Below are 20,979 nucleotides of genomic sequence, written 5' to 3'. Positions count from 1 at the left end.
ACCTGGTTTGTTCTGTGAGTCCTCATGCTGTTTGTCTACTCTGCTAGATGAGGAGCGCATGCTGCGTATCCCAGCCTATATATAGAGAGTATAAAACTGAGAAAGGAAGTAGAACACACAAGTAAGTGGGTACCACCGAAGCCGGACACCACCGATGCCGTGTGGATGAAGTGGTGCAGGAAGAGAGGAGGTCAAACGGCGCCGACTTCCTGAAGGAAGTGCCAGTGTTAAAGGACCTGGGAGACGCTAATTTGAGGCATGAGTGACATGTGCCAGGACAGGCTGGGGTTTCGAAGCCAGGGTCAGGTTTTGCCTGTTTCCAGTTCCGGGAAGGTAGCACTAGCCTGGGCACATCCGGAGAGATGAAGATGCGCGTGATTGTGAAGGTGCTGAGGAGGGAGGGCAGGCGTGGCAGCTGTCCCAGCAGAATTGTAAGCAAATTAGTCAGGTAGCAATGAGCTCACTCAAGACGGCACAGTACAAGAGCTGCCAGAGAAGTGGTCCATTTGTTTGGGAGTGAGAGAAGGGGGTGAGTATGAGTGTGTCTTTGTTGAACAAATGCAGATCTGAGAATTGTGAAGAAAGACTTGACAGGACCCGGTTAGTTATTCCTTGTCCAGAGGAAAAGGAAAGTGGGGAATTGGAGAGGGGAACTGCCTGTTTAGGAAGGAAGGTGCTGGTTTGCTCTTGTTGAATTTAGCCTAAAATTGGGCATCACATATAAAGGTACCCTTTGGCCGAACCCCAAGAACCTTTTGAGGAATTGGACTCTAAGAAAGACCCTACATTGGGGCTGGAGAGATGGCTCAGAGGTTAAGAACACTGCTTGCACTTCCAAAGGTCCTGAGTTCAATTCCCAGCAACCACATGGTGGCTTACAACCATCTGTAATGAGATCTGGTGCCCTCTTCTGGCCTGCAGGGATATGTGCAGACAGAACACTGTATACATAATAAATAAATAAATCTTTAAAAAAAAAAAAAAAAAAGACCCTACATACTGGAAAATTTAAATGTTTTGTTTTTACAAAGACAGGCAAAGGCTAGAGCTGTAAAATACAATCTAGTACAGTTGGTCTTGGTTTATGAAGAGAATAGGAAAACATTGGGCTGGGAGACATTAAAGCTCAGGAGCAGAGCATCTGCTTAACTTGTGTGAGACCTCGGTGAGAAGTATTTTTGAATCCCCGGTTGTAGGTTTCTCCGCCGACACAATAAGCCAGTTCAAGCTGAATTAAAAGTCCAGGTGTAATGAGCAAAGTGCCCTGAGTGACTCTCAAGGCCCCAGAAGCGAGGTGGGGGAAGGGATAGGAGAAATCACATGGCAGGGCTATGGAAATGTTTTCTAAAAAGAGTCTAGGAAAAAACCAGGCACGTATGTCAACATTGTTTATGCCAGGCATGGTGACACAAGCCAGTAATCTCAACACATGGGAAGCAAAGACAGGAGACACTGAAGGCCATGGTGGTCTATGTTGATACCCTGTTTCAAATAAAATAAAACAATAACTAAAATACAACCAGACGGGTTGTTTTATTGTCTTTCAAAACCATCTCTACCATTGTATCCCATAACTTGGCAGACACACATAACCTCACCTATGTAGGCATATACCTTTTTCTAAAGTTGAACTAGAATTAAGTTCATGTGTCACACTAAGGCTTCCTCTTTTTGCTCTTTAATTTAGATGTTAAAATTACCCATCTCTCTAATGGCTTCCTCTTATATTGTGGGAATACTGGTGTTAGTCACCTTTCCATTATTGTAATGAAATAACCTGAGATAACTGGAGTATCAGTAGGAAAGACATATTTTGGCTTATGCCTTTTGAGGTTTCAGTCCATGAATCTCTTGACGGTATTGCTGGGGCCTGAGAGGAGACATATCACTGCCTAGCATGGTGGTGCTAGCTGTCTACTTCTGGTAATATTCAAAAAGAGAGGAAGAGCAGGGCTGGAGAAGGGGCTCAGTGATGAAGAGCCCCAACTGCACTTGCAGAGGACCAGGTTTTGGTTCCCAGCACCCACATGACAGTTGACAACCGTCTATCCCTTCAGGTTCAGGGGGTCCAGTGCTCTGCTCTGGCCCCCTCAGGCTCCCTACATGCACATCATGCACATGACCTCACACAGTCGTACACACATAAATAAAAAATGAATAAATCTTATAGGGGAAGGCGAGAAGGCTATCTCAGGAACACTTTGAGGACATGCCCCCAGTGACCTAAAATCTCATAGGCTCCACCTCTTAAAGAGTGTTCCTTCCAGTTCCTCCCAGTAGTGTTCAACTGAAGACCAAGTCTTCAACACATTGGCTGTTAGGACATTTCAGATTGAAATTAGCGGATATAAAGTTTATTTCCCATTGGTAAATATTTGGGATATCTTTCTGGTTTTTTGTTGTTCGTTTATTTTGGTTTTCAGTTTTTTTTGAAACAAGGTAGCACTGAACCTCTTTGTTTTGACTTATTATAAACTTGAGCTGTTGGGTCTGTGGGGTGAGTTTCCAGAAATAGAGTTACCAAATCGTAGCCTATTTTTAGAACAGTGTTCATTCCCATGCGTACGTATCAATGGATGGACTGGACAGATTGATGGATTTTTTTTTTCCTAGTGATGGAGTCACAGGAAAGTGAAGCCTTGTGGACTTTTGGGTATTGGGCTCCTTTCCTGAGCTTCCAGCGTCAGCTTCCCCATCGCGTGTCAGCTCCAGGCTAGACACCATTGTTCTCCAGGACAGTTTCTGCCCTCATAGCCAGCCCATTCATGACACAAACTCAGAGTGAGTGAAAACAGATTTACTCCAGGGGTGTCTGTGTGAAATAGTAACGTACGGAGTACCTGAGGGAAAGATAATCAATGGTGAGTGGCTGGGTGTTGGGTGTTCCCGCTTACTTTCTTAGAGTCAAGGCAGGAGGCACTGTAGAAACCGCACGTGTAGGAGCCGCACGAGCTCTTCGACAGTGTTATGCTTACAGTGCTCTGTGCCTGTAGAGTATGGGAGCGGAGGGCTGGAGACTGTGGACACGTAGAGAATTGTCCAAGACTTGCTTAAGTAAGTCCTCAAATACGAGTTACGTGGAGCCAGATATGATCCACATATTGCAAGATATGTGCACGTTGGGGCATATAATAATAACGGAGAGAACATTTTAGGAAAGATGGGGAATAGTGCCGCTGAAGGACCAAAGACCCTGACATCTCCAGCGCTTAGCCACAGAGTCGGGAGAGGAGCTGGGAATGAAAACAGTGGTCCCTAGGATCAGACAGGAAAGCACCTTGGGGAGCAGTTTGTTTAAGGGTGAGCTGCCCCACCTCTAGCTGAAGAGCCATTGGCAACTGATAGTTACTGAGAGAGGAGGGTCAGTCTTCTTTAAGAGTGTGTCCCCTGCTCAGGGAACCACAGTCCAGTGGAAGGCCACACATCTAAGAGCATTTGGGAGGCACAAATTGGACTTGATGGATTTAAAAAAAAAAAAAAAGAGGCCACAAGGTTAGGTAGATTGGGAAGTCGGGGACAGGGCGAATATGATCAAAATGCATTGTACAAAATTATCAAAAAACAATAAAAATATTTCTTAAAGGAACTAAAATTTAAGAAAAGGAGGAGCAATAGAGGATGTCTGTGTGAGTTAGATATCAATCAACACTGTAGAAAAAAGATAAAAAAAATGATTAAATTAAATGTGGGAGCTAGGTATGTTGGAACACTACTGCCATGTTTGAGACAAAAGATGCTAGCAGCTTGATTAGACTTGGGTAAAAGAGAAAAAGCAAAGTGCCTCTATTTGAGAAGTAATTTAGAAACGCTCATGACTAAGACTCACTGACTTAGCTGACTCAGGAAGAGGATTTCTGAATCTATCATTTAGTAAATTTTAGGTCATTGTGCTTACGTATACAATAAGAAACGGAGACTGAAGAACAAGTTTTGATAGAGACTTTTACAAAAGACCCAATTTTGGTACAGATTGGGCTTGCTGTTGCTGTGGAATATTCTATAGTATATTATGAGGAAGCATTGAAATGTGTCAATTTGAGAATGGGACAGCTATTTGTGACTTGGGATGTCTCAAACTATGACCAACATAAAAGTTGAAACCATGAATCGTGGAGGTGAGATGGCAGAGGCAGGGTGTGGATTCAAGGTGTGTATGTGTGCTGCTAATAATAAAACTCAGGGTCTTCCATTTACCAGGCAAGAACTCTGCCACTGAGTTACATCCCCAGAGCTTGGTTTCTTGAGCTCAGGTCTCTCTTAACGTAGCTCAGGCTGGCCTTGAGGTTTGCAGTCCTCCTGCTTTGGCCTCTAAGGGCTGGTGTAATGGACGTGAGCCACTCTACCCGGATCCTACGATAGTTTGGAGATGTGCAATTGCAACTGAAAGTAGACAGGGAATACAACAGATGTTGAATGTCGTAGTCATGGCAGACAACAGAAAGGGAAATTGACGGTAAACAGGAAAGTCGGTACTAAAAGCTCAGGTAAAGCTAGAGTTTTCCTGTAGGGCTTTTGTCTCTGTTTTATCTGTAGGAATAAGGAGGGCAGGTGCTTCGTGATTCACGGAGGAAGAGATGGAAGACAGTGTTATGGTACCAAGAAAGACACACAAACGCAGATTGGGAGCTTTAGGTGGGCCGGAATGGTTGAAAGCAAGAGAGGCATGTTAACGAGAACAGCCAGTTGAAGAGATTCAGAAGCTCCACGTAGGGAGCGGCGTTTGCAAACGTCAGTAGCACCTGGTGGGTAGATGTGCCTGCACCCCCTAAGACTCCTTTCCCTGGACTCTTCCTGTCGTGACGCCAATTTTCATGTCAGCCTGCCAAATCCTTGTCACCCTGTCACAGATGGTTTGCGCTGGCCTCAGGGTCGGCTTGGTGATTAGTTCTTCAGTTGCATTTGGCCCGAAAATCCCCTCCATTCCTGGCCGCTGTGCTCTTCCTGACTACGTGTGAGCACCTGCAGCCTCTTCCGGTAGATTCAAGAGGTTCCTAGTGAAGAGGGCATGGTTCTCCCCCCTCTGGCTTTCTCCCGACAGCCTTCAGATCCACAGCAACACAAACTGAAGGCTGTTGAAGTACCGCCTCTTCTTTGGAGTCTCCATACACAGCTGTGTGGACAGCTCTGTCCACAAACAGATAATGTGTGCAGATGTGTTTATGGGAAGAAGGCACAGATTCGCTCCCCGTGCTGGCCTCAGCCTCTCGCCACCGCAAGGCCACTGCAAGGCCGCCTTTTCTTTTTCAAGTGAAAAGGTACATTGTGGTCAGCAGTGTTTTACAACCCATAATAAAAAACCCTTGTAAAGACCGTTTTTTGACCAAATGAAGCTAAGTGTTCCTTTCAGAGTCCTCTCCCGTTCCTGTCCCCCTCTCTGCACTGGAATGCACACAGGTCAGCATTAATGAACAACATAAGGAAATAATGTCACAATTCTAGTTCTTATTTGTGAAGCCGCGAAAGCAACCGGAGTTAATTTCATAAGAAAGCTTAACAGAATTTCCCTCCAGTAGCCCGTGCATGCGTGCATGCATGTATGCATGCGTGTGTGGTGTATGTCTGTCTGGTAGGTAGTTTAGCATATGGGTGCTGAGCTGTAAGAGCACTCAAAAGACAATTTGAAAGAAACCCCCTCCCCAACCATTGGAGGGCCCCAGAGAGAATTTTTTCTAAGAAAGAGTTAAAAAACTTACATGTACCTTAGAAAACTGGGTTATTTATGAAAAGAGACAGATTCCCTGCTCATTAAATAATAACATAAATTTTGAAGATCCTTCCAAACCTAAAACTAGCAGTCTGTGGAGTTTCAAATTAAGAACAGGCCACATGACACTTGATTCATTAAAAACGCTAACTATTGAAGATTCTGGCCTTTTGTGTGGGCACAGTTGTGTTTGCTGTTCTTAATAACAAGGATTTGGGAAGATGGGACGCTAATGTTCCACTGGAGAGAGAAGTAGGAGGATGGCCGTGTGTTGCCGGATGCCCCATGATGGTGACTGCGGACACCACCTTTGAACCTATTCCCCGTGCTGAGAGGTTCTTCACAACCACTCTGCCAGAGAGCCTTGTCCATACTTTGAAATGAGGAGCCTGAGACTAGATGTTGGAGGGTGAGATGTTACCAAGCTCTCAAAGGACATCACAGAGTAGTTAACGCATGAAAACGAATATATCCCATTTGTCACCATGATTGCTGTTTCTCATTATTCTCTTTTTAATATTTTAGTTTGTGCTCTTAATACTTTATACCCAAAGTAGATTAACACCCTCCTTTTTCACCTTCTGTTCATCCTGTATGCCAAACTATCAATAATAGTAGCCTAGATTTTTGTATTCCTTACCCACACTGACTGTAAGATGTGACATTATAAAGTCCCAGCAGTAAAGCTTTTGGTAGTGTAGTATCACTTAGCAGTGTGTCCTCTCCAAGATCCTGTCTGGTGAGGCTGTGGCTGGTCTCCTAACTCCCAAGCACCATACTCTCCTAAGCCTCTCTCTGCTAGTGTTCTCTCTTGTGGCAGACACTTCCCCACACCAGACTGAACACTAGCCCACTGCTCGGGTGGGCTCCAGACGGGACTGAACACCAGCCCACTGCTCGGGTGGGCTCCAGACGGGACTGAACACCAGCCCACTGCTCAGATGGGCTCCAGACGGGACTGAACACCAGCCCACTGCTCAGATGGGCTCAGATGCCCTTTCATCCTTAGCACTTACCACAGTACCTGTGTCCTCCACAGTCCTTATCACAAACGAACGTGAAGTGTGTAAGTACAAGCTCACATCTTCTGTCCTTGTTAAAGTAAGACTTCTTGGACCCCTGTCTCTAGGTGCTTCTGTGTAACATTGTCTAATGCAGTGTCTTACACATTGTAGGGGTGTCATAGTGCTCTTGAATAAATGGCAACTGGCTATTGTGTATAGTTTACAATATATTAAATATTTCAGTATATAATATTTGACTTAATATGTTATCTGTAACATACATAAATATATATTATATAATTTAGAACCTATTTGAATCTCCATTTGGGGGCTTATTTCCTTTTTGTAGACATGGAAACAAAGACTCACAAAGATACAAATGACCGTGCATTTTCTTTACATGGGTCTGGGGGCAGGATGTGGAAGTGAGGTGAGAGCCTTCTGCCGTCGTGCTCCTCGTACCAGGAGTCAGCTTGCCCGCCCAGGCCTGTTCATCCCTGGATTGGTTGCTAGTGGATGGAAGTAGAATTGTCCTGATTGTCTTGACCATCCCTTCGTGGATGTCCACGACAGTGTCTGCAAAAGGCAGATGATCATACGCCCTACTCATGGAGACCAGCTTCGGTGACACATTACCTCATGTAGGAGGGAAGTGTGAAGTCAGGGGCAGAGTCTCCAAAGAGGGAATTGGGAAGGAGAACAGGGAACGAGAAGGTGCGGCTTCGTCAGATGCAACTGCTGAAATGGGTGGTACTGTAATTCACTGCAGGGTACGCATTGAAATGGGGAAATAGTCACAGCGTGTTGTCCAGTTTTTTAAAATGTATCACAACATGATACATATGAAACCTAAATCATTTGGGGCACTGGCCAACAACCTGAATACTTGGACTTCCTGTCTTCTTGTTTCTACAGTGCTGGGTTTTATATCCTGCTCGGAAGAAGTTATAATTAACATTGCATATTTGTAGTTTCATTTCCTGATGACTTTCTACAGTGGGTTAATAATAGCCATTGTGATGAGGTCATGATCTCTTCTTCCAGACTGTCCATTTATGTTATTGTTTTGTCCCCTGAATACCAGTGACATTTTGAGTTTTGCTGAAAAGGAGCTTCTTTTCATTTATACCTGGTTGAGTCTCCGCACTTTTACCACTCCTGTGAAGAAAATGATGGACTCTCTAAAATATCATTTAGTTAATAGAGTTGATACACAAAAACAGCCACTTACCTTATCCTTTATCCGTTTGACTGAAGCAGTGGAGAGCCAGCGCGTCTAGTGAGGACTCATGACTTTGTTTCTACTGAGGCCCCGCGAGGTGTCATTCCCCTCCTGCCCAGTGACAGGCACTAGTGGGGCACAGCCCAACCATGCTCTTCTCTGGAGCCGAGCTCATGTGTGACTCTTGGAGTCTGTCCCCCAGTCTTTTGATTAACTGCCCACTTTAAATTCACCATTCTTAGAGCTTCCGAGGCAACTCGAACATGATAAAGAATCTACCTTGAATCTTCTTCTCACTTCTTAAGACCTTTTTGCTCTTTGTAGGTTTTGAGCATAACATTCCCTTGTGAACTGATGCGAGAACTCGTCTTATTCCTGCATGACTGTGTATAAAAGAGCCTGTAACGGTTGCCATTATCATTAGAAATTGATCAGAGAACTCAATAGGAGCAGAGGCCTTTGGAGTTGTGAGTTAAGTCCAAAGTGTAAGCTTAATGTAGTGACCCTGCACAGGTTTTCCCAGAAAGCAGTGGGCACAATCTCCAGGGGATGGGTAACGTGGATTTCACATTCTCCATTTAGTCATTAGTTAACAATGCTACACTGTTTGTGGAAGAACTTAGATTTTTCAGGTCCTAGGACTAGGTCCAGCAATCCCGTTTCTGAGTATGTATCCAAAAGAATTGAAAGCGGAGATTGCAAATACAATTGCACACCTATGTTCAAAGCAGCCTGTTTCACGGAAGCCAGCAAGTAGAGGTGTCCATGTCCATCGGTGGGTGGAAAGGTGGGAAATGATGTACTTATATACTAAACAGTCTCTAGAAAGAAGCACTGGTACATAATTCATCAAGTAGACTTACTCTAAGTAAAATGAGCCATGCCCAAAAAGATGCACTGTGATTCCACATATGAGGTGTTTAAGTAAAATCAGAGGCAAGGTAGCTGCCAGGGCTGAGGGGAGAGGAAGGCAGGGATTGTGGTTAAGTAGCACAGAGTTCCAAGTTTGGCAAGATGCAACAGTTCTAGAGATTGGCTCCCCAGTAACATGAATGGCTTAGTATTGAACATACAGTTAAAGTCATAGCAGTGACACTCCAAACTGACCTATAGCCTCCACACAGAGGTGCCCTTTACTACAGTTAAAGATGTATCAATATCAGTAATAACAAAAAATTGATTCTGGCATGACTAGCCTTTGTTGCTGCTTGAAATCCTCTTCTCTCCCTCTGACATCATCATCATCATCGTCACTTACCTGTGGGCTCAGGTAGCTTTTACCACACCTCCTGTAGCCGTAACACCCACCTCAGTTCAATCTGCTGTTACCTGGTTGTCGGGAAAAGCCCTGCTTTACATAAGACATTTTAAACTGACATTTAGGAACAGTTTAGAGACTCCATAGGAACTGACATGCAGATGTAAGGGTGGGAGCCTTATTGAGGGCCAGTGTCTAGTCATGTAACCCACACTGGCCTCAGACTCCACGTCCTGAGTGTTCCGCTCACAGGCAGCTGCCACGGCATCCAGCTCTGAAGAGACTGTAATCCTATCTTTACAAAGAACATGGCTTTCAAGGCCACGTTGGTGTCCATGGCCCATGTTACCACCGAAGGCCATGGGGATGTCTGTGCTCTGTGCTGCCACCTGAAGCCGTGAGGATGTCTGTGGCCCATGCTGTAGCCAGAAATCCAGGATCTGTGTCCCACTGACTATAAAGGGCAAGGCAGCTTCTTTTACAGTGGTATCCATGACTGCAGACTCAGAGTTGGAAATGGGAGACACAGAAGGTTTCCATCCCACCCTCCCCCAGAAAGAAGCAGTCTAGACACAAAGCCATTTGAGAGAACTCTGGATGTTTGAGACAGGGTTTCTCTGTGTAGCTTTGGTGCCTGTCCTGAAACTTGCTCTGTAGACCAGACTGGCCTCGAACTCACAGAGATCCTCCTGCCTCTGCCTCTCGAGTGCTGGAATCAAAGGCATGTGCCACCACTGCCCAACTTTGAAGAGAAATCTCAAATATTGTTATAGGGAAGCAGAAGTGTAGCTCTTCATAGTTGATGGCATCTGGTGGGGATGGGGTAGGGAAGAACCAGTTTTCTATAAGGGACTGACCACTAGGAGTTTGACCATTGGACTTGGTTATTATTTTCTTTTTTTTTTTTTCCTACTTTTGTTTTGGGGGAGGTTACCAGAATGGGGGGGTGGACCTAGGAGGACTAGGAAGTGAATGTGTTTGAGGTGGATTATGTGAAATTTCCAAATAATCAATAAAAATACTGTGTTAATAAAAGAACATGGCTTATGTATTATAAGGAGAAAAATAAGTAGTACTGTCTACAAATTGTGTCTTTTAATTTTTGAATGAATAAATGTTTTGTATTCTTAAAGATTAACTTTGAGAACATAAATAACCCAACAATAAATAATAAATCAGTGTGTGTGTGTGTGTGTGTGTGTGTATGTGTGTGTATGTGTGTGTGTGTGTGTGTGTGTGTGTGTGTGTGTGTGTGTGTCGCCAGAATTACTCATTTTAAAGCTGCCATTTTTGAGATCAGTCAGGTTTATGTTGGATATTTCATTATCATTAGGAAATTAACCTGTGCCATATGTAGTTGGAAAGCAGGACCCATCATAAAGCTTTTTCTGATTAAAAGTTTCTGAAAGATTTTTAGTTTGCTTATTTTTATTTAAAGAAATAGGCAGAGTCAACCTCTAGAACCTAAAAGATACATTTGATTTGCAAGACTCAGAGATTCCTGGGATTCAGACTGAGGTCTGGAGTCTTTGAAAGAGCAGCCAAGGGCTGACCTCCTTCTAAGCCACTGTCACCCAGAGCCAGACTATCCACCCTAGTGTCCTGTGGAAACACACTTCCTGTCATGTGTTTAGAAAGAGAGAGTAAGGCCCCCACGTGTCAGCTTACCACAAGAGTAACTGTAGCCTGGCGGCGGTGGCACACACCATTAATCCCAGCACTCGGGAGGCAGAGGCAGGCGGATCTCTGTGAGTTCGAGGCCAGCCTGGTCTACAGAGCGAGATCCAGGACAGGGCACCAAAACTACACAGAAAGAAACCCTGTCTTGAAAAAACAAAACAAAAGAAGGAGGAGGAGGAGGAGGAGGAGGAGGAGGAGGAGGAGGAGGAGGAGGAGGAGGAGGAGGAGGAGGAGGAGGAGAAGAAGAAGAAGAAGAAGAAGAAGAAGAAGAAGAAGAAGAAGAAGAAGAAGAAGAAGAAGAAGAACTGTGCTTGATGACTACTAGGGAGACGTCTCGAGGGGTGTTCCCCTTAAAGAGCCAAGTGGGGTGCACCCCTAGGTTCCCTGACCTCTGATTTCATTGCACTGCCACTTGGGCTACTGTGGGGGATTTGGGACTTCTGTAGGACAGGTTAGTTTAGATTAAAATCTTGAGCTGACTGAAAGTATGTCTTATTGTACTGTAAAGCAGTGGTTCTCAACTTCCTAATGCTGCAACCCTTTAACACAGTTCCTCATGTCATGATGACCTCCCATCATAAAATTATTTTAGTTGCTACTGCATAACTGTGAATTTGCCACTGTTATGAATCCTAGTGTAAATATCTGATATGCAGTATATCCGATTCGTGACCTCTGTGAAAAGGTCGTGCCCCCCACCTACTGGTTAAGAATTACTGCGGGGCCGGGCGGTGGTGGCGCACGCCTTTAATCCCAGCACTCGGGAGGCAGAGCCAGGCGGATCTCTGTGAGTTCGAGGCCAGCCTGGGCTACCAAGTGAGTTCCAGGAAAGGCGCAAAGCTACACAGAGAAACCCTGTCTCGAAAAAACAAAAAACAAAAATCAAAAAAAGAACCACTGCGGTAAAGTGAGATAAAGCACACAGACAATCGAATTCTTTATAAAAACAGTTCTTATGCTGAAACAGAGTCTTCATTGAGTGGTACTGGAGTTCATGCATGCATACTGCTCGAGTTGCAGCCATGTCTTAATTTGGTGCCTGAGTTGCAGTGCGTTCCACTACCTCTCCTTCCGCGGACATGCTTTCCTTGTGTAGCCCTGGCTGTGCTGGAACTCGCTCTGTAGACTAGACGGGCCTCGACTTCAGGGATCCATCCACCTGTTTCTGCCTCCCAAGTGCTGGGATTAAAGGCAGCACCACTGCTATGGGATTAGCTACACACCACCACCGCCCAACTTTTGAGTAGTAAATTCTTACGTAGAGCAGTTACGTCTCGATGTCATTAACATGGACTGAATGTGAGCAAGGTGATGTGGATCCATACTACTTAATCCATGCTTGGATATGGTTTTAGCAAGTCACCTTAGCCTTTAAAGAGCTTGACCTCCACTACGGGTACCAAAAACGACACCAAATAATAATTAATGACATACCTCAGGAAGGTAGGCTACATAGCCACTAAACGTTACATTGTATAAAAGTAGCTAATAGAAGAATTTTGTTTAACTTACGAAATGTGCTCAATAATTTTTTTGTTGTCAAGTTGGGGGGATGCGTGTGAGAGAGAGAAGGAGAGAGAGAGGGAGGGAGGGAGGGAGGGAGGGAGAGAGGGAGGGAGGGAATGAAAGGACATATATTTGGAATCCCTTCTCTCCTTCCACTGTGTGTTCCAGGGGTAGACTCAGATCAGGCTTGTTAGCAAGCAATTCTACCCAGAGAGTTCTTTCACCAGCCCAGTAAATTGTATCTTTAACACTATAAAATATATAGATCAACTATTGTTTAAATATATTTTATTTCAGTTAATAATAAATGTATTAAATAATAAATTAAATACATTTATTTCAGTTATAAATGTATGTTATTTTGCAAAGAAAATAGAAAGACGCACAAAGATTATTTGATAGTGAATTTTTTTCTGTTCTCTTATTAGATTATAAGTAGAGTTTTCTTCTTTGCTGTATACATTTCTTCTTTAAGCTTAAGATCATATATACTTGTTTTTTGATTTATGATTAAAAATTTAGTGTGCTATATTAAAACAAAGGCAATGGATACTTTTTTACTCCATAGTTCATGCTTTTTGTAAGTTCATGTGGGCTTTATCAGTTAATTAGTTCAAGTTTTTACATTTTATATTCTGAGTTTTCTACTTAAGTAAGTTGTTTGACCAGGGCAACATGAAGCAAGCAGATTTATTCCCTGTGCTACTTTAAAAGAATGATGCTCAGTGTATAGGAAGTTAAGATGATGAGTGACATTACTTGAAGTTAGTCATGCTTTTTAAAAAGCTAGTGCTTACAAGCTCCGTGCATGTGTTCCTAATAAAAATACATTTGCCTTAGCAAAAAGACAACTAAGTTTGGCATCCTGTGCTTCATTTTCACACTGCTGTTTACTCACTGCAAGTTGTCTGCCTGATAGTGGTTCCCAAGGATTGCAAGGCCACCCCTCACCAGAGCAGGTCTCCTCCAAGACAGACACATTTGGAAGCTTAGAAGGTAGCTCGTGCCAGCTCAGAATCATGTCCGATCGCCTGTATCATTGCATGCCCCCTCTTAGCCCCTTGTTCGCGCTCGCCTTACAACTGGCTGCATGTTCTGTAGTTTTGTGGATCTGGCTCTCCCGGAAAACAGGAGACAACCCAGCCATTCTCACCTTACTGAGTCCATCTGTTAAATGCTTTCCGTGGGCCTGAAACTAGCCTCCCAGGTTGCCTGTGTTGATTGGAACCTCCTATTAGGAAAACTAAGTGCTATTTTCTCCATGTGACAGGTAGAAAAGCTAAGGATTTGATTTTAAGAAGACAGAATTCTAAACTCTAGGAAGTGAACCCAGAACCAGTGCTGTTCTCAGTAAACTGGTTCAGTGACTGTATTAGTTATTTTTCTGTTGCCCTAACTAAATACTGGACGGAAGCCACCCAGTTGGAGACAAGTTCATTTTGTCTCACTGTTTAGAATAGTCTGTCATCGTGAGGAAGGCACAGTGGCAGCAGCAGGTCACAGCTGTGACAGCTGAAGTATGAGATGGGTGATAACGTAAAGGTGACAACCAAGAAGCGGAGACCTCAAGGCAGAAGGGGGCCAGATACTCTCAAGGCTTTTCTCCTGGCCTAAGCTAGCCATGCTTCCTGAAGGTTCCACAGCCCCTCCCCCACCGGGGCTGTCAATGGGGAACATCGTGTTCAAACACGTGAACCTGTGAAGAATATTTCATGTTCATACCACAACACTTCATCCCTTGCCCTCAGAGGCTCATGACCACTTCATAGTTAATACAAACTTTACTCAATCTAGCTTCAAGAATCCCCAGTTGTAATAATTCAAACACTGTTCAGAAACCCAGTCTCCTGAGACTCAGGGCAGATTCTTAGCTGTAAGCCCCTATAAAATCATAACACAAGTTACATCCTTTGTACAATAGCATGGAATAGACACTCCCATCCCATTCCAGAGGGAAGAGCAGGAGACTAGCAAGGAAAGCGTAGGCCACAGCAGGACTGAAACCTGTCAGGCAGGCACTGAGCCCTGGCCCTCCACTCCCAACCTGCAGGCCTTTGATGGCATCAGCTGAGCGCCCATGACCTCAATAGCCTTTCCTCTACAACCCTTGCCTGTAGCATGCACGTCTCTCTCGTAGGCCAGTGTCACTCCATTTCTACAGCCTTCCTCATCAAATGCCCCACAGTCTTGGCATCTCCAGTGTCCTGTAGTCCCCACTGAGAGTTTGGCTTCATCACTTCCCCTCTGTACGTGTCAACTTCTTAGATCTTCTCCAGGTACTCTAACCCTGCTAACATTGGCTTTTTTCTGGAACCTTGGGGAGAGCTTCCATTATCTTGTGACCATTGCATCCTGCTTGCCTGGAAACAGTACCACGTGGGTGACAAGTTCTGATGCCAGCTTGAGATGTCCTACCCCCCAGGAGTATGGCAGCAGTGGCCTCCACGCACCTGCACCTCAAACTGGAGGAAACGTTTCCCCATGCATCCCTTTTGAAGTCTAGAGCCTCTGTATGGCAACATTCTTTATCCAGGCTTATTGTTTTTACATCAAGGGTTCTCTTTTCAAAGGAAGATTTCCAGAGGAGCTTACAGTTTTCTACTCTGGTGTCTTCTCTGAATGGGAACGCTCAGGCAAATCACCTTTCTTACTGTCTTCATGGAAAGTCTGTGGCTTCCCTTTCTTGGCACTAATTAATCTCTTTAACCAGTATAATTGCTTTCTCCTCACTCACATCCTCAGCCCTGTCCACAGGTCTAAAGACACTCTGCTCTCTAATTGCACAGATTTTTTTTTTTTCATCATTCTCTTCCATTTTTGGTTTTGAACTCATGCTCTGAACCTAACTAGATGCAGTGAACAGTGACCACACCATAGCCTGGGTGCTCTGCTGTCTTAAAGTATTTTCTGCCAGACAGTCCCATTAGGTTTGAATTTAGTCTCACTCCGATATTCGTGGTACAGCAGAACTCAGTCATATTTGTTTATTTTGTCAATGATCTGTAGTTCAGTTCCTGGTAGAATTATTGTTCCATCTGAAAGCTCTTGATTACAATCTAGTGTCCACATTCCTGTTGGCATTCCAGCCTTATACACTTTCACTGGAATGTTCTAGTAAGTTCTGCTTACAGCAATCTAGTACTTCTCTAGCCTACAGCTTCCACATTCTTCCTACAAACTATTTCCAACTGCATGACCAGGTTTATCGCAGCAACAATCCCACTTCTCATACCAATTTTATATGTTAATATTTGTTGCGTTGTTGTGATGGGATATCTAGCTAGAAGCTACTTAGGGTAGAAGAGGTTGGTTTTGGCTCACAGCTCAGAGGATACCATCCATTCTGGGAAACCAGCAACTCAAGGTCGAGGTAGAGAAGACAGTAGAAATGTTGGCCTGTCTGCATCATCATGGCTGTAGAAACAGCCCCGGTAAAGCCACCGAGAGTCAGAGAGATTAAACAGCGTGCCTTGTCATTTGTATTTCTTTCTTCATTTAACTAATCAAGGGCTATGGTAAGACATCTGAATTGTGTTTCGTTTTGTTTTTAAGACTACTCTAAATCGAACTTTGGTGTTGTCTTGACCTTGAGCCAATTATCTAACTTCCTTCAATATGTCAGTTTCTTGACCTGTGAAAACAGTCATTCACCTCAGTGAATGTGTGGTGTGATTTAACTAAATAGGTTGCTAAACAGAAAACGTTTAGAAACGTGCTTGACGCGTAGTGACAGTTTAGGAATAAGCACTATAAAAATAACCATTTATATACATATAAAACTAAAGTATTTTATTTTTCATGTATTGACTGTTGAAATAACCTAATAAATAAACGTGTATGAAGTAAAATACATCCCCCTTGATCCACTTCCTGTTTCCCCTCCCCAGCATTAGCCACCAGCGCCTTCCAGAAGGTTTCCTATCCCATAGAAAAGTATTTGTAAGCGGTCCTTTCGCTAAGAAAATACCAGTTGGCAGTTAGTATTTCACGGTGTTCTGGAAGATGGGAGCATGAAGAGGTGGGGAGACGAGCATTCATTTCACAGGTCTGCTGGGGATTCGGTGTCTGTTACAGCACTTGAACTGCTGTGGATGTCTACTGACTTTTGTATGTTTGTTATTTCCTTTAGGATATGATGTTTCAGCTTCTCCGAGGTCTGGACTTTCTTCATTCTCACCGAGTAGTGCATCGTGATCTAAAACCACAGAACATTCTGGTGACCAGCAGTGGACAAATTAAACTGGCTGACTTTGGCCTTGCCCGCATCTATAGTTTTCAAATGGCCCTTACCTCAGTGGTGAGTCCATTCATTAAACGTAGTTTTTCTGTTTTAAATGACCCACTGCCCCCTTCGTGCTCCTAATGGTGTTTCTTGGTCTGTGAACGGAATGTCTGTCTGCACTTTGTGTTAGTGGTGGGCTAGGGGAAAGTGTTTTGCTTACTGCAGATGCATCTGGCTAGGTTTGTTGCAGAAATAGCCTGTTGACCTCTCAGCCACTGGAAAGGAGTCAGTGACAAATGTCTAAGTGCTTTTTCCTATAATGTGTGTTTTTACAGTTGCGTAGATAGCAATGGAAGACTGCATGGCACAGAGGCAGGATAGAGAAGGCAGGAGAAATGTCACCTGTCTGCAGCAGTGTGCCTTGAGAAACAGCCACATTGCCTACCCAGGTGGGATAAAGCAGTCCTCTGAAGCTATGATGCCATCAGCAAAGTGAGAAATTAACTTGACAGTCACCTTGATTGAACTCTGAATGATGAGCAAGCAGCAGCCAGGTGAAGGCTTCACGTGGGCCAGAGGAGAGAGAACCTGAGGCCTTGTTTTGGCAAAAAACTTAAGCTTCGGGGCTATAACAGTCCTTCCTTTAATTAACTCCTGTTTCTCTTTATAGCTCATCTTGTTGAAGTCTACACTCAGGCTCTAAGAAGAGCACCAGGAGTTAATATTAATAACCCTTTTCATTGAAAGCCCTCCTTTGTATGAAGTAAATCCATGAGTAGATAGGAGGAAGTAGTGTTCCTTCACTGTGTCACTAGTGGGGCAGGAGATGGATGCAGAGTAAAGCTGCAGGAATACTGTCCTCAGACATATTAAAGCTTAGGAGATAGTCCATCTTCAGCCTCAGAGAGGTTCTGAAACCAGAACCTGGCCTGGTTGGTGCTGTCATTGAGAAATGTGAGGTGGCATCGTTGGCCATTGTTGTGAGGGGATGAGTCAGCGCTTCTACAGCTGATGCTCCCAGAAGGCTGACATCCACACAGAGAAGCAAACCACAGCGGCCTCCCCAGGTTCCTGCTGTGTCCCATGCAAAGCTGAAGTCCAGGAGTGGAAACCATGGAGAAAAGGAGCTTGGTCAGGAAGAGCATCCACCTTACTGAAAGGTTTCCGCTTCCTTCTCTTTTTCACTCTATGCCAAGCACAAACTCAAAAATCTATAAAACCTCTTCCATTCCCAGCACTGGATACTTCTATAAAACCTCTTCCATTCCCAGCACTGGATACTTCCCCAAGGCACCAGGATCCTCTGGAACCTTCTTTGAAATACAGTGTGCTCTGGAAGGAGAAATCCCACCTGTCACCTCTTTGCCCTCTGTTTTCCAGCGCCTTAGAGAAGACCTGGCCCCAGCAGTTATTTCAAAGCCAGGCCTAGGCCTTGGGTGGAGTGAAGCAAGCCCTTATATAACCGCACCAGAAAGGGCTGCAGCTGTGAGCTTCCCCAGTGGGAAGGGTGAGGTAGGCTTTGCACTTCCTTAGGAAGTTACTCTCCTTGTTTTGGGGGGGCCCTGTGGAGAAGCTTGAATAAGGCTTTGTGATTAAGGGAGTCCTTGGGGAGCAGATGAAGGAACTAGTCCTTGGACACATTAATTGGGGGAAGGATGAGCTGAGCCAGCAGGACGCTTCATGTTAATCCCCTAAATTGGCCCTAATAACTATAAATAAAAACAGGAAACCCAGTTGGGTTTTGTTTGGATTTTGTTGTTGTTGTTAAGGTTGAAGAATGGTAACCCAGCTTGTGAGTAACATCAGTTGACATCCCATTCTTGCTGAAAGTTGGTATGTTTAAACAGGAAAATACAGACTAATTCTTTCTTATCCCCAGAAAAGGGCAATAGCAAATATAGATTTGTGATTATTTGATATCTAGTTTGTGCTGTCTATTCTGCGTTTACTATAGTGACATAATAAAAATATGTTAGTAACTGAGAAAGACCTTATTCCAAAGAATGATATTTGGAATCTCATGGCAATATTAACAGGTGTGTTTTCGTTAGGGTGCTGCATTTTAAAAAGTTCCCATTGTTGGTATTTTTTTCTGCTTGCAGGAAAAATCCACATAATAAAATGACATATGACACACACATATAAAACCAGAATCACTGTCTCTCAAACTGAACTGATAAGCTATTTTTAGTATTCTTTTAATGGACTGCACTCCAATGCCTAGAAATACCCATTTTATAGTATGTTCTGTCTCATAGGGAAATGGAAAGCCACTTTGCAGAATGGCAAAAGATTTGCAAGTTAACTGACCTGAGACCACGGTCTTAACTGCTCTGAAAAAATGTAAATATATTGCTTATTTTCAAGGCTTGATTCACAGGCCCTTTTCTCTGAACTCCCTGCAGAAACTGGCTGTTCTGGTAATAGCATAATGCTCTTAAAAAAAAAAAAAAGATTGATTTTTGTGCGTTCAGGGTGCACGCACCTGTGTGCAGCCGGCAGCCAGAAGAGGGAGTCAGACCCCTCAGAGCTGGTTGTTTGTGGGATGCCTGGCTTGTTATGTGGGAACTCGGGGGTCCAAACTCCAGTCTTCATGATTGCTCAGCAATCATTACCAACCTCTGAGCCTTTGTTCAAGCCCCCGGAGAAATAGCTCTTGTATTTTCTGTCCTGTTGGTACTCATGACTCATGTGGGGCTTTTATTTATAAGGTGGTGAAGCATTTAAAGAGGAATACCCTTGTTCAACCTGGGTGTTTGCATGGGGATTCAGGAAATACTTTCTAATGAATAAGTTAATAAATGCCAATGTATAGAATCATGCATTTTGAGTCATAAGAAAAATAGGGAAAGAATTGCTTATAGCTTTAATGGTTTCAGTATTCCACATTGCTACCTTCTGGTCCTAACACTGAAGGACTTAGTAAAATGTAGACCTTCAAATGCTCATCTTGTGCCATGGTGTTGACGAAGTCATTGGCAAGAATTCCTGTGCAAAACGAGGGAAGCTTCTTGCCCTTGTCTGGCCTCATGTTAAGATTGAAAGATGGTTTGAACTCAGGCCCACAGATGGATGAGATCTTAAAGTGACAGTAGTCCTCTTTGCTGAATTAATCACCTGGTGAATCGAACTTCTGTCCTGAGCAGAAAACTGAGGGTGTTACAGGAACATGTGCCTATTGTGCTCCTACTTATTTACGGACGTTATTTTTAACTCATTGTGTTTTGATACTAGCAAGCTTTAGAAGAGGTTTTGTATTCTTCAAAGGTAATTAACATCTTCCGAATAAAAGAATAGAATTATTAGACAGTTTTTATTATTTTCGTCCCCTGTCTATGTTGATACATCTAGTCATGTGTGAATTTTGGGGGGGTCATTAACAATAACTTGTGTTCTTGAGGGCTTTGTAGAAACTTTTCAATGTTTCCACATGTAATCTTCCTCCAAAGCTCTTTTTCTCTATCCAGCCTTATCTTCAGTATCAAAGGTGTTCATGGCATCAACACAATTTCCCCATGTAGAAATCACCAAAGATAATAATAAACTGAGTAAGGCTATTAGAGAGACATAAAAAGTACAAGAAGAAAATCACTTGGGGATTTTTAATGGCAGTAATAAGATTCTAAATACTGCATTACTTAATATCATTCATTTAATACTGCAAGTCTGACACCGTTTGAACTGCTTGTACTTCCTCAGACCAGTGTCGTGTGTGTGTGTGTGATTAGCAGTTGGTAAACACTGAAGAAACTATTCAGTTTCAGAGAATTTCATATGCTTAGGAAAAGAAAGGTAACGGGGTTGTGACTGTGAGTCAGCAAACAGTTACCAGTCACTCATACGTGCCAGGTTCTATCCATGAACCTGAGAGATGATGCTGAACGAAAGTGGACAAAGGTCTTTGCTCTCAGAGCTTACAAGCAAAATTAGGAGACAATGGCAGGGGCTGGAAGAGATGGCTTAGTGGTTAAAAGCACTGGCTGCTCTTCCAGAGGACCTAGGTTCAATTCCCAGCACTCACATGGCAGCTCACAACCATCTGTAACTCCAGTTCCAGGGGATCTGACACCTTCACACCAATGCACAAAAGATGTGTGTAATTACTTTTTAAAAATTGGGAGACAGATCCGAATATAGCAGTCGCATGAGGGAATGTAGCTTTAGAAACCTAGGAAAGGCCGGGCGGTTGTGGCCCATGTCTTTAATTCTAGCACTCCAGAGGCGGAGGTAGGCAGATCTCTGTGAGTTTGAGACCAGCCTAGTCTACAGAGCAAGTTCCAGAACAGCTAGGACTGTTAAACAGAGAAACCCTGTCTCGAAAGACCAAAAAAGAACAAGAAACTGAGGAAAATGCAGTGGAGGAATAGGTTAGAGTTCTGTGGG

At 43.8% G+C, this 20,979-nt stretch overlaps 1 protein-coding gene across 1 annotated transcript in view; it reads left to right on the top strand.

The window, feature by feature from the left end:
* Cdk6 (cyclin dependent kinase 6) overlaps window positions 1–20,979 on the top strand; it is a 210,833-nt gene that overhangs the window by 82,377 nt on the left and 107,477 nt on the right. The window contains exon 3 of the mRNA XM_052720182.1: window positions 16,504–16,671. Coding sequence (XP_052576142.1) covers window positions 16,504–16,671 — 168 coding nt within the window. The remainder of the gene's footprint in view (window positions 1–16,503; window positions 16,672–20,979) is intronic.

This window comes from Peromyscus californicus, unplaced genomic scaffold (assembly GCF_007827085.1).
Source record: "Peromyscus californicus insignis strain IS unplaced genomic scaffold, ASM782708v3 Scaffold_6__1_contigs__length_162567912, whole genome shotgun sequence".
NCBI lineage: Eukaryota > Metazoa > Chordata > Mammalia > Rodentia > Cricetidae > Peromyscus > Peromyscus californicus.
This window is presented reverse-complemented; position numbering and strand designations above follow the sequence as displayed.